The sequence below is a fragment of the Micrasema longulum genome, unplaced genomic scaffold, assembly GCF_059751315.1.
Source record: "Micrasema longulum isolate JH-2025_06_02 unplaced genomic scaffold, ASM5975131v1 h1tg001232l, whole genome shotgun sequence".
Lineage (NCBI taxonomy): Eukaryota > Metazoa > Arthropoda > Insecta > Trichoptera > Brachycentridae > Micrasema > Micrasema longulum.
The window spans coordinates 243,008-260,013 of NW_028278419.1; the positions used below are offsets into that span (position 1 = coordinate 243,008).

The 17,006-nt window shown below is 32.6% G+C and overlaps 1 protein-coding gene across 5 annotated transcripts in view; it reads right to left on the bottom strand.

Moving 5' to 3' along the window:
- LOC148276368 (unconventional myosin-IXb-like) overlaps positions 1-17,006 on the bottom strand; it is a 51,322-nt gene that overhangs the window by 9,610 nt on the left and 24,706 nt on the right. For 3 of the 5 annotated variants that reach the window (XM_088234378.1, XM_088234379.1, XM_088234377.1), the window contains exons 8-23: positions 16,691-16,830; positions 14,865-15,111; positions 13,423-13,558; positions 12,632-12,780; positions 12,175-12,285; positions 10,227-10,469; positions 7,967-8,203; positions 7,273-7,520; positions 6,142-6,313; positions 5,621-5,789; positions 3,357-3,418; positions 3,168-3,257; positions 2,968-3,087; positions 1,686-1,826; positions 958-1,063; positions 371-860 (exon numbers count right to left, since the gene is read on the bottom strand). In XM_088234378.1, coding sequence (XP_088090504.1) covers positions 371-860; positions 958-1,063; positions 1,686-1,826; positions 2,968-3,087; positions 3,168-3,257; positions 3,357-3,418; positions 5,621-5,789; positions 6,142-6,313; positions 7,273-7,520; positions 7,967-8,203; positions 10,227-10,469; positions 12,175-12,285; positions 12,632-12,780; positions 13,423-13,558; positions 14,865-15,111; positions 16,691-16,830 — 2,861 coding nt within the window. The remainder of the gene's footprint in view (positions 1-370; positions 861-957; positions 1,064-1,685; positions 1,827-2,967; positions 3,088-3,167; positions 3,258-3,356; positions 3,419-5,620; positions 5,790-6,141; positions 6,314-7,272; positions 7,521-7,966; positions 8,204-10,226; positions 10,470-12,174; positions 12,286-12,631; positions 12,781-13,422; positions 13,559-14,864; positions 15,112-16,690; positions 16,831-17,006) is intronic. The other 2 variants (XM_088234381.1, XM_088234380.1) reach the window with 1 other exon arrangement.

Genomic DNA, 17,006 nt, shown 5'->3' on the forward strand with positions numbered 1-17,006 from the left:
TGGGTCATGGGGTCTATCACAATCTCCGAATTCGGGCAAAGAAATTTCAGGTTTCTGGGCCCCAAAATATTCAATATGCTACCCGATGATTGCAAAACCATGACCCGGATTCAATTGAACAAATTTGTAAAAAATTGGTTACTGCATTTAGGTCGAGAAAAATCGGAAAATTTACTTGAGGCCTTGGGTTAGATTCCTGGCGGAGCTGACATGAAGTATTGGTTTGGAAGGTGGTATTCCACTGCAATATTTCACAGTTACTGGGCTGGCACCCGAATCACCAATTGATCACCAACTTCACAAAACAGACGATCAAGTTGCACTATATTAGTTGATAAGGGGACGATGATAAACTTATTTGCTAACTAACCTTGGTTATTATTGTATCCTCGCGAGTCTCGTCGGAGTGGTATGTGGTCTTGCATTCTGGGGTCTCTCCGAACTGGTGGTAAGCTGACCAGGCCCCTGCTAGCCATAGGCTCGAGCATAGTAGTGGATAAGCTTCGGTGGTACATCTGAGGGGAGTTCTTTCTGCCGGAAGGTGAAGTTTCCATCCTTTTACTATCAACCATTTCTACACCTAGCATAACCTCTTCCCTCGTCAGATCCTCCCTTCTTCTCACTTGGTCGGGTAACCTTCTATTGGCGAGGCATTCGGACAGTATCTTGTTGGATATGTCTTCTACGTTCCAATTGTTGTCATTGTCTTTTTTTCTTGGATGTTGCCGCTCCGGAGGGTACGCCATCTTGTTAATTTGTTCACTATGCCTCTGATTTTGTGTGGCCATGCTTCGGGTTTGTTCGGAATACAGGTCGGCTGGAATGTTGTAAAGAGATCTTTGGGTTTCCTTCGGAGTCATCTAAAAAAAACAAAACAAAACCATAATCAATTCTGATTAAATATTTTATATAATTTTTGAATTCTGAGGTCTTGACGATATTTAAAAATACACTTACACTTTCTGATTTTGAAAGCCGTTCATCATTTTTTATATCAAATTGTAACCAAATCAGTTCATTTGCGAGATCTTCCGGAGTGATTTCATTGGTGACAACAGCAAACCTTAAACAATATTTATTAGGAATTATTACATTGTTTTAAAAAATCAAGGAAGAAAAAGTCACAATAAATTCATCACACCGTGGGAAAAATTGCTGACTTCATTAGAGAGTGAACCAGGGGCTCTCTGGTTGCTGATTGTACATGGTCCTACATAACTGAGGTATACAGGCACTTCTTCCAAGAAATAAATGAGTATCAAAAATTTGAAAACTGACCTATTATTTTGAATACTATTCAATTCATCATAATTTTTTAATCTGCATCCAGTGGTACATAGGGCATTGCATTTATAATCCAATTTCAACGTATCTGGGGGTAATGTGACGAGTTATGCTTCAGGTGCTAGTCCCGGACAATGAGGTATTGCAGTGGAGACCTTTAAAACCAATATTTCACATCCATCCTGCCAGGAATCAAACCCGTGATATCAGGCATGGTAGGCGAATGCGACAACCACTACACTGCGAGTCGGACCTAATTCCACTCGATTTCCTTCTCAGGATTTTCCCCGGAGAGCAGTCATCTGAGTCGAAAGCACATGTCCGGGTTGTGGTTATATTTTACACACAGAACTGTATTTTTGTTCGTCTGGATACAAAATATTGATTAATTATTTAATTACCTCGAGGACAAGTCATGTTCTCTTCTTGGAGGAGGACATTTCATGAAGTCCACATGAGTACTACTTCCTAACGGCCAATCTGGAGTACCGAGATCATCTACGGGTTTTCTTGTTGGGCTGGACGTGTGAATGGAATAGGGGCTGGAAATGAAATGTTTACAAAATTCTGCTGAAACTTTTATTGATGCGAGTGAGATTCATCCGACTGAATTATTTAACTCCTTCAGTTCTTTGATTTTACAAAAATAAACAGATGAAAGAATGAAAGAAATAGAGATTTTCAAACATAGGCATCTGGGTTAAAGTGGCCACGTAAACCAGCCAATGACAGGTCATAAGCCCTGCAAATGCTTAGACTTCATATTCCCTTCTCTAAAATGTTGATGAGTTGTTCCTTCCTCTTTCTTCTTTCCTTCCAATCACCTCTCCACTCCTCTCTTCATAGTAGAGTGTACATTTTTTAGTTAATTTTTGTTTGAAATTTTAATAGATTCTGCATAATTACCTAGAATATGTCCATGTACTTCTTAAACTGAACGGTTTGGGTAGATAGGAAGAAATTGCCATAAGGCAATATGCCCGCTTTTATATGTATATAAATTGTATAAAATGTTCAGTTGTAATACGTTAATCTTAATAACTCCCTAGGGGGTGAAATCCAATACGTATGACTCAAACTCAACAATTTTAAAATATTTCATACGGTTTAAATCAGTCATTCCCAAAGTGGTCTACATCGACCCCCAGGGGTAGACTTTGAAAATTTAATTGGGGGTGCATGAGATGTAAATGGGGGGCCCACGAGAGTGGAACCCATTTAGGTAGGCCGTCTATGTAATAATCCACCTAACACAGATAGTATCTATGAAGTATGAAGGTATCTTCAGACTGGTGATGCCCATTAGAGGATGAAAGCACTAATCGGTCAAATATGTGGAAGTGTACCAAGTATTTTTATTTACAACTTCTGTTATTGCTTAAAATATATAAGGGCACAACTCTCGTAAATGTAATTTTTTGAACATCAAAAAAATTGATCTAAGGATTTAAGTGTAAACATTTTATTATTGAATTATTTTGGTAGATGCAGTAAATACCTATTATCGAAGACCACTACATAGCATAAGTGTATTGTTTTTTTTATATTTTACGATGGCAGGAAATTAGTTAAAAGACGGATATTTAATAAAAAAATTACACACAACACAACCATGGTGGCACAAAAATTTGCAGTCGAAATTCGAAATTCAATGTAAAAAATTGTAAAAATAATTAAACAAACCTATTTTCTGGTTGTCTCGCATTTAATTCACTTGTATTTTGAGTTTTGGACACTTTTCTCTTACAGTACGTTTGGGGTGAATAATTTCCGAGTATTTGTGGCATGTCATCGAGGTGTTCACTGAAAACAACCATTTTTAAGTTAGCCGAGAATATTTCCAACCTAAATGGCAATCGGATAACCGAGGGAGAATAACATACCTATGTCGGGGACCGGGCAAGGAAATAATAGCTCTGAGAGCTCTACTGATTTCAGGATCACTTCTTTGCAATTCTTTAGGAAAACGACTTCTGTAAAAACAAGTAAAACTATAGTTAATAATTCTTGAAATCAAAAGAGGTACGTTATTCAATATCTTTATGTCAGTATTTCAATGCATATTAATATACCTTCTATTGGGAATCTCCTCCTTGGACACTGGTAAAGTTATTTCTGCTGCGGATGGCCAAAACTAGAAAATAAAAATAGTTAATGAAAATATTATGCAGAAAGATTTTTGGAAATCACAAATAATTTTAATTAAAGGTAATGGAAGAAAGACCAGATTTAGGGTAAAATTGAGATAAATTTGCATAAAATTATAATTTTATTTCCAGCTAAATTGTTTAAGACGTTATTACATAGCACCCCCTACAATAGTTATGCACTAGGAGCGGGTTTTTTGAAAACATAATTTGGTTTCTTAAGAACACTTAACAAAATCTTTTTAAAAATCTCTTAAAAAGAAAAATAAAAAAAGGGATATACGTATAATTAACCCAAGTATCAAAGGATATACATTTGTACTTATCAAGTTGTGACACAGTGCCAAATTAAAAAAAAAAATGTTCTCATTTAAAGTCGAAGAGAATCACATGCAGCATTGTTCTATGATCATGACGATATGTACTATATACATTTAAAAAAAAGTTTCACAGGAGTGAATTTGAATTCATTTTATGTTTGAATTTAAACATAAAATATCTAAAAATATATATTACAGTAAAACCCCTGTTTTACGTTTTTCAAGGGAGCAACAAAAAAGTGTAAATCTGAGGAAAACTCTAAAGTGAGGAAATGAAAAATGTACGAAAAAAAAATAAATTACATAAAAATATAATTATTTTCCCAGACTATACTAAATATACCGCAGAAAAATTGTAAGAACTGTCATAATTGGGGGTTATTCATATTTTTCAATGATTTAATTAAAAATATATTGTATTTTTTCAAGCAATACTACAATAATAATAATATAATATGTTATTTTTTATTGAATTAAAAAAAATACATTTTAAAATAATTTTATGTTGGTACTTAAAACACGAAAATAAAATTTGAATTTGCATAAAATGCACAACAAACAAACGATTTCTTCCCTAAATATTGGGAAATTTTATTTATATGGTATTACTTTTTTTAGTATGGTACCACATAATTTTAATTGTCATTTACATCGCTGCAAAACTGTATCACACTTTTATGATAACCATCACATTATGTTTATAACTTCTAATAATATTTTTAATTACAAATTTTTTAACTTTCTGCATAGTAATTTATTGATGTAAAGACTTCTTTCTTACTAAACATGCGTCAACTGCGTGACACTATTTAGTAAAATGACAAAATTAGTCCCGTACAAACAAAATGGTTAATTACACTGCACCTACTTTGAATTTAGTTTGAGACAATAATTTACACATTTTTTTTCCATTCATGCGGCGGCGCGCGGCTAGACATCTTTCGACATATTGAATGAGTTTCGAAAAAATTTCAACGTAAAACCGGGGTTATAAAAATACAAAAACGTTTATTGGGGGATATTTGAATGAGAATGTATAGAAAATAATGGGACCTTAACATGTCGGCGTAAAAAATGGGAAAACGTAAAATTGAGGTGTTACTGTACATACAAAAATTATTTAAAAAACAAAACATTGTTATAAAATCCAGACGCTTTCCGGATGTTTGTTTTTAAGAAAAACCATCGCCATCCCATGAAACGATACGATAGACCCAGCATCCCTAATCTCTTTTGGTAACTCATTAAACATGTTAAGTCCTTTATGATACAGCTTACCCACCACATACCGCACACCGCATCTGAGGACATAAGTCTCCTTGGCGGTGCCCACATACACGGAAAATTTATGATACAGATAGTTCTGAGTTGCCTGGATTCTTGTTTCGGGGAGTCTGAAACCTCCACCTCCCCTCGTAGGATAGCGATGAATTTCATTATACCGCTGAATATTACTAATTTAGTAATACACCACGACACCAAGACCAATTGAGAACAAAATATTTCTTGGATATCTTTCTAGCAACTGGCGGAAATTGAACCGGCGATGCCAGTTGCATCAGGACGCATATTGCGCATTATTACAAAATTGATACATAATATTAAAATATAATACAGATGCGTAATTTAATAATATAGAGGTGTAGCAATATTGTAATCATATACACACCAATGTATTAATTAATTTGTTCAATTCAATTGATTGATTTCCAATATTTTTAGGAATTTAAAACGCTTCATAAAATAGGGTTGCATATATGGCATCATAACTGATCCTAATACTAAAAATAATGATTTAAAAAATTCTCAATGTTATATCTCGTTCATATGAATATACTTAATGACATAAATAAAACGTAAGATACTCACAGTATCGCTTTTCATATGTCTGATCCTGTTTCTAATAAGGTGACCTCTGGCCGCTGCTTGCACGGTAATGATCCCGGCCCGAAGTTTCAGGAACCAGCGGCGAACGCGACTTCCTCTCCAGTGCGCCTGCACTTTGATGGCAGCCAACTGACGTATCGCCAACCAATCTCTGAAGATGGGAATATTTTATGGTGAGGATAAATGGACTTATTTTCATTAGCAGTACTAATTTTTAATGCAAGTGTACTTCAATTGATTGCATGATAAAACTATTAGTAAATGTAAACTTGAGCTCACAATATCATTGCCGATGTTACATACAAATTGGTAGAAAAAAATGTGTTTAAATTTATCACAACTGTGAATAGTTTTGTTAAGTTTGATTTGAGAAAAAAGAGGTAAATAAATCTAACAGAGAAATTTCTGAAAAAATAATACAGCAACACTGAAAATAAGCTACCGTAGGTAAGTTAATTTACTCAACAATTTTTAAAAACTAATTTAATAATTATTACACGGACCGGCAATATTGCTGTAACACTAGGGTGGCCTTCTTCAGGGCCAAGAATCTTCTTCTCTCCAATATGGCACGACACCACCTCTGTATTGTGATGATGGAAGCCATAATCTGTTGGTGCAGTCTGTAGTCCAGCTTCGTCTGCTCTGACTCCCGCATGAAAATCTTCGTACAACCTGTGGAAGATTAACAGTAAAAATAGATTTTAAGTAGGTAGACAACATTTAGCAAGTAAATGAGTATATAAATCAAACATACAAAACATTTATTATCGCTTGGTAAAGGAAGAATTCCTATTAGATATTTACAAAAATCCTATACCTGATAAAGGGAAATTTTACAGAAAAGGGGCTGTTAAATACGTATGGAGACAGGACGAGAGCGTGTGCCCTTCTACGTATCTTTAATAGATTGCCCGATACAAGAAAATAAGTGAAATGAATAAAAATAAACCAAAAATTACTATGAAAACTTTTTTCTTACATTCTAAATTCGGTATGTATTAATTCTAAAAACAGTGTTATTTTATTGTTATCAAAAACATTTTTCACTTTGTGGTATGACATTTTACTCTTAGATGTTTTAAATTATAAACATAAAAGTGTACGGTGTTATTTGTTTTTTTTTTTTTTTTATGTTTCCAAAAATAGGCTTCATTATATCTTTAATTTTATTTTGTTGTTAATATTTATTATTAGATACTTGTGGTGCTTAAATATTAAAAGAGAGAAATCCTTGCAAAAAAAAACTGTGTTTGCGTTTGGCGGGAATTTAAGTGTATGTGTATGAAAAAGCGAGTGTGAAAATTTTTCATTAAATAAATAGTTTTCAGCAAATGTTTAAATGCAAATTTAATTTCTTATAACATATCATAATAAATTAGCATCCAAAATTCATATACTAATGATGTTAAAGAAATATTTGTGTTCTTTCACAGTAAAATATTTTGATTAGTTGGTCATTTAAAATAGGCAACCGAAAATTAGATGTAAAGTTGTGGTATAGTGGAGAGCGGACTCTTGATCCAGAGCCATCAGCCGTTTTACATGAACATAACCCCAATTATAAAAGTTTTGCATTGTCAATACATTTCAAAATAAACCGGGATTAAATGCATGTTAAAATCATCACATACCCAATTGGTAATTGTCTCTGTTGAGGTTGAGTGTGGCTAGGAAATGTCTGACATCGGTCTGGGAACTCAACAAACCCTTAGGTAGCAATATTCTATAGAGTTGTATGAACTCTTCGTAATTCAGTCTAACATTGTACCCAGCTTGTCGGATCCTGACCGTCTCTAACATTCCGGTGTAGCGTAATTGCCTCTGCACCGTGTCATCATCAAATGCATTCGCTATTTTGTCCTTGTTAGATTTTATGCACCTAAAAAATAATGATAAGCATAATTTGGTAGAACTTATTACATACATAGTTGTATAATTTATACAGCGTCATTTTTGTGGAAATCACCTCAAAGGCGCACAATAAATAAGTATCTCAAGATGTCTTGCTGCTACAGAGCGCATGAACGGTAAGAAATTTAGCCCCGATTTACATTTTTTTTAAATTGACCACAAAGAGTAATGTTTTAATAGGAATAAAAGTTATAAAAAAAGAGTTAGATTACAAGTCGTGCAGCTACTGAACACGTGGACTGTTGGAATTCTAGACTACATTAACAAAATATTTGGTAGTTGATAACATTTACATATGGAAGCTAGATTACCAATCTGGCTTAAAATGATATCGGTAGCAGAGTAGTGAATTTGTATTAAAAGTATTGCAATGTATAATGTATTACATAAAATTGTTGATTAGAATATTTGTACCTGATGAAGAATGGATTGGCTTGATTGAGTGTATCCATTAATGAATGTAGCGAATGCTGGAACTGTGCAGCGACTGTAAGGGGCTGTTTGCGGGCCTTCGCCCCTCCCGCACCCCCCGACCCAGAGGAGCCCCCTCCCGAGGACCCCCCTCCGGTTCGACCGGCCAGGGTCTTCACACTCTGCAAGTTCTTCAGACCTTTCTTTCCTCGGTCTCGTGGACGGAATGATTTATTTTTCCTGTATGCAAACAAACAGGTTAGGGAGAAATAAACTGGTGAAAGTATTCAATGATTTATTCGTATTCGTAACCAAATTGACATGTAATATTTTTTTTTTTAAATTTGGATAAGAAATATAAATACGTTTGGCTTTTTTAAACATATCGTTGATGGCAATCCATCACCGCGTAACTCGAATTTAGCCACTTTTAAAATGTTTTGAAATTTTATGTTCAGTAAAAATACGGATTTTTTTTACACTTAGGTAAATCAATGTAAGATTTACCCGAATGTTAAAAAATTCCATAAATTTTTTTAACACAATAAAACATTTTAACCTCTCTCTTCTAAAGTGGTAAAATTCGAGTTATGGGGCGATGGATGGCCGTCGATGATATGCTATATAAGGTCTCTTTACCTTAAAATTACATAAAATTCCACATGTATGAAATTGGTAAATTAAGGCATGTATGACTCAACTTTGGGTGCTTAGCTAAGAAAAAAAAAGTATTTCACAGACAGATTGTTGCAAATTATAAATTTAATAAAGGTGCCCATTGCACTTTTCTAGAGTAAGAAATGTCAAACAAATTATATTTGTTATGCTCATATTAATTTACAGCCTGCAAGTTATTTGAAAGAAATAATGTGTATTATTATTATTATTATTATTATGGATAACTTATATAGCGCCATTTTCGTAATAAAATACCTCAAGGGCGCTTTACATGGTGATTCTATTGTTAAGTTAATTTAATTGAAGCTTTTAAATTTGTAATTTAATTAAAATAATTTATTTTGTTGTCACGTGCTACGGATTTATTCAAATGATAGTAGGTATAAAACCATTACTCGTTTTCATATAATGTACTGTTAACATGAGTTAATTTTTATTAGAAAAAGAAAACAAAAACAACACAAACATGAATTTTTGATTTTTAATGTTTTTGAAAACTAATCGTTAACCAGCGATATGCTTCTGAAGGCATCTTGTGATGTCCACATACTTTGCTTAGGAGCAAATATAGAAAATAAAAAAATCTGTCTGCAGATTAAGATTTTCAGTTACAATAGTTCTAAGAGCATTTCGTAATGTACACAGTATGTAATTCTAAACGATCAGTCATGCGTAGTATAATCTACATCATCTAATTAAAAAATCTAGAAAAAATTGTACACGTTTAAAGTCAATAATCTCACAGAGAAAAAACATTTACAAATTACAACATTAACATAATCAATCATCATTACAAACTAATGATTACTTAAGTCAATTAAAATAGGCGATAGTCAAAAAAGCAAAATGGGAAAATGGAATGGCTAAACCCTTTACCAATCTTGTTTATTTTGCCTTTTTTTCCAATTTAAAAAAGAGGAAAATAGCTGAAGCAGAAGAGAAATTTTCAATAACATAGAAATCTGAAGTAAAACACGTATAGCTTATATAATGTTTTTTTTTTAAAGTGGAAAGAGAGTATTATTTCATTATTAGGGGGTACAAGAAATCAAAAAAAATATGAACACTCAAATTCAAAAATAAATGAATTAATGCACACAGATTGAGATTCAAATGTATTTTTTCATTACGATCAAAAAATAATTATACTCATAAATTACTAAGATTTTTTTTATTTTTTATAAATAGCTTGCTGGAAGCAATGCATAAAGCGAGTTAAAATAAAATATTGCAAAAACTTTGCAATATATTGAAAAAAAGAAGGGTTATAAAGCCACCTGTAAAATATTACATACATTAACTAAAAATAGGTAGAGCATTTCAACAATTTATATTTTTTTGGAAACATGACACTTTATCTAGGGATATAGAGGTTGCATGGTGGCTGAAATTGTACGCAATAAGAAAGTTACAAAAGCTTCATCAAAGGACAAAGGCATCAAAATAAAAACAAATTCAATTTATTAATTAATAAACCATCACCAAAAGCCAACAAATGGCGGACGACGCTCGGATAATCACCAGTAATTCTGTCAAGCTACTGTGGCGTTAACCATCACCCTAAAGTGTTTGAAATAAAACATACATCACTATCTGATTGGCTCGCTGCATTACATCTTGCGCTTCTGTCAAGAGAACGTTGTCGAATCTGTTTTCTTGCGGTCCCGGTTTCTGGAATGCCCTCTGTCCCTTGCTAACCGCAGTTGACCATGTTTTTCTCGAGCCCTTATCACTGTCGGGAGACAGGGGAATCTTGTTTTCCTTGTACGGCGTAGAGCCCCGATACGGAGAATACTGTTGGTCCACCTTCGAAGGTTGCTTCCGAGCGCTAGTATTTGAAGGGGTAAAATAAAATATTGCGTAAGCTTATCGTTAATCGTGTAAATTGATGGTAGTGGCATAGATGTCTGTAATTCTCTCGTCGACATCAAAAGCCAATCGTAAAAAATAAAAATAAAACAGTCAATATTCTACGACAAATAATTTTAATATGTAAAAATAAGCTAAAGATTACTGTGGGTAAAATTTAAGACAAGCAAGCATATTTCCTCTATGAGGATGTGGACCAAATAGTGAATATTAAGAATAAGACTCGTTACAATAAATTCCAATGCAAATCATTCTTAATATTCGCTAATGGCCACGTATCTAGCGGAACATTCACATGACTAGGTAAAGGCATCACTGGGGCGGGTGATTATTGAAGACTTACGCAATACGGTTGATGGCAAGGTTGATTGCTGATACCGTGACCAGGTGACTACGGGAATGCCATCATAATGGGGAAGGATATATCATTGTAAAATATTGAAGTACAAGATTTGCAGTGGATATACATACATTAAATTGTATTTATCAAGGCTTATTTGGTGACTTTCTCTTAAAAATTTCAGACTAGTTAAAAATAAAAAACATAACACAAAATTTAATATAACTTCTAGCATCCCTGGGTTAACTTTTGATTTTCTTTTCAGTGCTGTAAGGCAATACTGTTAAACAACTCTATTGTACATTTAAAAAAATACATATATAAAAAAATAATATTTTAACCCAAAAACAGCACATAGCATTCTCTAGGCAGAATTTATAGTTATTGTTTTTGTCAAAAATCCTCAATTGAATTACTCAAAATTTGAGTAATTCATTACTCAAAATGGCGTCCAGTTCAGCAACTTCTCCGTGTTAATAAAGAGGTTTTTAAAAATAAATAACATTGCTATTAAGTATTTAAGTAGATAAACCATTATTAAACCGGCTTTCATAACACATATTTTAAATCTTTGTAAAGTTATTCAATCAATTAATAAATATAATAATTATGGAATAATTATATATTCATTTTGTAAATAGATATACATATATTTTAAAAATCGTTTTGGTTTATCTTTGCCACTATTATTATTTATAAAGAAAAAATAAGTTTTTCTGGTGCCAGGTTTGTCTCAGATCTCAAGAGAATAAAGCTTTAAAATCACCAAAATAGCATTTGAGTAAACTAATTCTTTCAAATATTGTGCATTCAGTGACCAATGTAAAAATATAAATGTGATTTAAAATGCTTCCGGCGTAATTCGTAAGCATTTTGTTTCTGGGAAGTGACAAAATTTAATTTCAACTACTACTACTACCATCACGCCATTTCTCCGTAGGGGTAGGCAGAGATAATGGACCGCCACACACGTCTATCCTGGCATAGACCCCTTCTTAGTCTTATCAATTATACTTGACTCAGATTTACACTCTCGCTTGATTTCACCATGGCTTTAATGATTTAATTTCAATATTGTAAATAATACATATGAAGCAAAGTGTATTTAAATTTTATTAATATGTGGAGTAAATTATGTGAAGTACTTAAATATAAAACAAAATAATGATTTAAATATTATTTTACAAGGAAAATAATGTGAAAATTTGTACATGTGTATAGATAATTTTAGTAAAAATATTGCTAAAACTTTTAAAAATTATTTTTTAAATTCTCGATTTTAATACAGGTTTGAGAAAAAAAATTTAAAAAAATGGATATTTACCTTATAAGGAGATCATTTGGAGTATGAAGAGACGTCCTAGAAACTCTGTTGGAGCCATCTGCCCTGTTAGTTCGATGTTTTCTTCCAGCTTCGTGGAAGGCGAAATACCCTCTGAAAATAAAAAAAAAAAGTTTAAAACAACTCAAAACACATTAGGATTTAAATAATGTAATTGGAAAAAATTAATACCAGTTACTCAATTGCAAAATTTGTCAAATAAAAAGAAAATATTATATACTATTATAATCTACATGAAATTTCACCAACAATATATTTGGCAACATATTTATTGATAAAGTTACATAAAGATTCATACATTTATTTTAATTCTTGCACCCCAATTGCACACCCAAATTCCCCAATTTGAGTTTAATTACTTTCGAATTTTTCGGCATCTCTTTGACATATTGACCATTGGATCTTTTGCATATTATTATGAAAATTAAAAGCATATTACCTGAAAAAAGCCCTAACAATTGCCCATCGGAAAACAGCCACAGGATCTGCTCCAACTAGCTCTCTAACAAAAGCTAGTGAAGAATTTTTAAGTACACCAACTATGTCTTGTCTCATTAAATCTAAATTTTTTTCTCGCATGTCCGTGACCTATGAAAAAAAAACATCACATTCTGAATCATAAGGCTGTGCGTTTGATTTCTATTTCAATCAATCCGAAACAAGATTGAAGCTACTGGTGATAAAAATTGATAATTAACACTATCATCATTCCCTTTCTGCACCTAATGGTGCATAGGGCACCGCATTGGTACACCAATTGCAGTGTATCTCGATCATTTTTGTTACGTGAAGGTAAGAAGATCAGTAAGTATCAATCGTTAGGTACCAGTCCAGGTACTATGAGATATTACAGTGTAAAAACACCCCTTTAAATAAATATTTCACATCAACCATGTCAGGAATCGAACCCGAGACATCCATGGTAGGCAAACATGTTGACCATTACACCTCAAGGTCAACAGATAAAAATTTATGGTACAATTTTGAAATAATGCAACAATGTTAAACAGCAGACAATTATTGCAAAATTTTAAGAGCTAGAAATATTAAAATAAATAAATGTATTTAATCAAAAAGTTCATTCTGAGAAAGATACATTTGAAATTATGTATGATTTAACCTTGTAAAACAATTTCCTTTTGATTTTATTGTACATCATACAAATAAATAAGAAGTCATTTAAATATAGTACACAAAATATAATCTAAACACAATTAAATGTAAGGTAACCTGATATTTGACAGTTCCTGCATAATGCTTCACAATGAACGCTGGTTCTCTTCGTTGCGGCTTTTCATAAAACGTATTTTCTTTGTGAACTGTATTGAATTTTTGTAATAATGTTTCATTTGTTGCTCCGGGAAAACTGAAATAAATAAATAAAATCATTACACCACGTATCAATTAGCTTGCTTCAGATGCATTCTGCATTCAAATTATTAAAAATTACACATTTAAAGATGAATAAATAAAAGAAAATTCAATTTCAGGAACAAAAATGAAATATTTTTCTAGAAGAGATTGTTATTTGACGGGAAGATATCTCTTAATCGTAAAATAAAAAAAACATTATCAGCACTTTTGACATTATTTATTAAATTAGTGTTTCAACACCTGTTGATGGGAAGAGAACTATGCATAAACTGAAGTAGTATAATAATTCTTTAAATAGAATATACTAAAAACAACACCGACAATAAATATTTTATTTCAGTAAAATTATTACTTGCATAAAAAAACATGCGAAATTTTGTCAGCAAATAAAGTGATATAAATAATAAAATAACAAGAAAGAACATACGTTTACATTTAGAAAGAAAAAAAACAATGGAAAAATGCACAATGTAATATCAATATGTTTCTTTTTTGGGTGATACCATGTGTGTTCGATTTGTTCCGACGTTTCGGCTACCATTGCAGGAGCCATCTTCAGGGTAAACTGTGAGATGGCTCCTGCAATGGTAGCCGAAAGGTCGGAACAAATCCAACACATACGGTATCACCCAAAAAAGAAACATATTGATAACAGTGACCGTGAAAACCTTGGCACCTATTTAATGTAATATTAGTTTATTGTTATTAATATTTTTTTGGACAAGGTCATGTGGATCAAGTTCAATTTTGTCTATTTAAAACTTTAAGTACAAAGAATAAGTACTTTGGAGGACCTTTTGCTAAAAGCAATATCTTTCAGCCAATCAAAAAAAAGACTGGTCAAAAGAAGAGATTGGTCGAAATTTTGTACTAAAAAATCATAAATATATATTAAAAGATACATACATATGTTAAAGTAAAATATAAAAAAACGTAATTAATTAATTAGATTTTAGTGGTGAATTTAAACACCGCAGCTTAAAAAAACAATATATTTTTTTTTATTAAAAAGGAATAACCCGCTAAGCCTCTATTTCAAAGGCTTGTCAGCAGGTAGGAAAGAGAGAATATGGAAGGAAGCAATGAAAAATACACCACAAAACCCAGACCAATTGAGAAAAAATCTTTCTTGGATTTCTATCTTGCAACTGGCGGGAATCGAACCCGCGACGCCAGTCTCACAGTAAGCCGTCTAACCAACTGCGCCACGGCGTCTGACAATTGAAAATCGAACCTAGAAACCTAGTGAATGAGACGAGAGTTGCCATAAATTCAATCAATGGAATTGCTACACTTACTTGCACTGGTCATCGAGGACACACAGCAGGCCGCTGGGTTTGCCCTCAATAAGTTGCAAGCACCCCGTGTTGTCTAGAAAGCCAATATCAGTCCACCTGATGCCCTCTCTTCTGTACTCCTCCTGTTCGTACTTGAACACGTGCTGGTTGAAATAGTACTGCAAGTGTTCATTGGCATAGTTGATGCACAACTGTTCGAAGCTGTTAAACGGTCCGAAATCTTCAAATCCAAATATATCCAACACACCTAGAAAATATCAAGAAAAACACATTTTATCGTGATTTTTTTTTTAATGGTAAAAAAATAAAAAAATATTTGTTATAAGGTACTGAAAACCATAAAGAAAAGAAAACTTGAGTACTTTGGGCATGTGATGAGAGGCGAAAAATATAAAATTTTACAAGTCATTCTACAGGGAAGGATTAAAGGAAGACGCAGTGCAGGTAGAAGGCGCATCTCTTGGCTTAAGAACTTGCGTGACTGTTTCCATTGCAGCTGCCAACAAAGTAAGAATCGCAACGATGATTTCCAACCTCCATCGGGGAGAGGAACCATAAGAAGAAGAAGTTATAATTTAGTCAAACATTTCAAGATTTTAGGAAATTTAGTTGTGGTGGAATGGGGTTTGAACCCTTGAAATCTGACCCATGAGTCCATTACACTATCATAGGACCACAACCAGGTTATAAAAAAATACAGGAGAGAAGAATTCATGCACTTTTAAAAATCGCATTTTCGAATTATTTAACAAGGATTTATTTTTTAGTAAATACATCTACTAGAATTTAAAATAAATAAATGAATTGAATAACACGTTCATGGTTGTGTTGTCTATGGCCGTCAAAATCATATCTCTTATTTGGGAAATGACAGCTATAGCCTTCAGTTCAAAAAGTATTGGTAGTGAAACGACAGCTATAATCCACGCAAAACTGAAGTGGTGGATATGGTAAAACGAGATATTGTGTCCCTGTAAAAAGCAGTCGGCAACTAAAAAATCCCAGCATTTTAGTCAAGTAAGATTAACTTCAAGCCATCAAATATGGTTTAATCGGAAGTGAAATATTCCAAAAAATAAGAAAGTTAAAGAACAGTTAAGATATCGTCGCCGTACAGGCAAAAGCAGCTAACCCAAAAGACATCATTTTGAGAAATCGCAATTTGAAAGTTTGGAGACCGGGGTAAAATTAGATTTTTGTGTTTTGGAGGTTTTATGTATACAAAATAATTAATTCTCAATAAATTCCATCAGTAACTTTTTCTTCTGATACATCAAAAAATATCTGTAAGGTTTTTAATGAGGCAAGGTGGCTGAAATTTGGTCATGTGACATTTGCTTGTTTATAATCTGGACAATGCAAGCTATGAGTTAGTGAAATGAAGGAAATAGTAGAATTATTATTTCTATAATGCTGTGATTAAAAATTATTTTTTATTTAAAGAAATATTTAAAAAAATGTTATCACATAGTAAAAAAACAAATAATTTGCCCCTTAAAGAACATAATTTTAAGCTTCGTATGGCATATTTAACTGAAAACTGTAATGAGAATTACTTTTGACTGATTGGCGATGATATATAGTTTTGCAGTGATTGATTTAAACTAACTAAGCAGATATACTAATTTTATTTTAATTTTCATGAACTCTTCTTCTTTCACATTTAATGATGTATGGTAGACTTTGTAGGTATTTACACGATGAATTATAGATTATAGAATAAAAAGACAAGATAGCATATTAAGTCAAAACAATAATTAACATAATTTGGGACCTCGAGTTCCATTTGAAATTGTTTTATTTAAATGCAAATTAATAATGATTACCTATACTGTGTCCCTGGTGTTCTCTTAAAGTGTCTTTCTTGGAGAGAAGAGCATGATTAACTTGCATCACGATCCAGTCAAACAGAGCTCCATAGAGACACTTGGCCATTGCATCTCGGGCAGCAATTGCTTCCGGTAATCTGAACATTTACGAATTAAAAATTAGATTGGTACAGTCAACCCTAAAAATGGAGTAGTTCAAATCCGTAACCACAAATAATAATTTATCTTTTCAAACTCCTTACTTGATCCCGCATCCTACGCAATCACAATGTTTTCATCAATTCAGTCATTAAATAAATGAAATATTTCAACT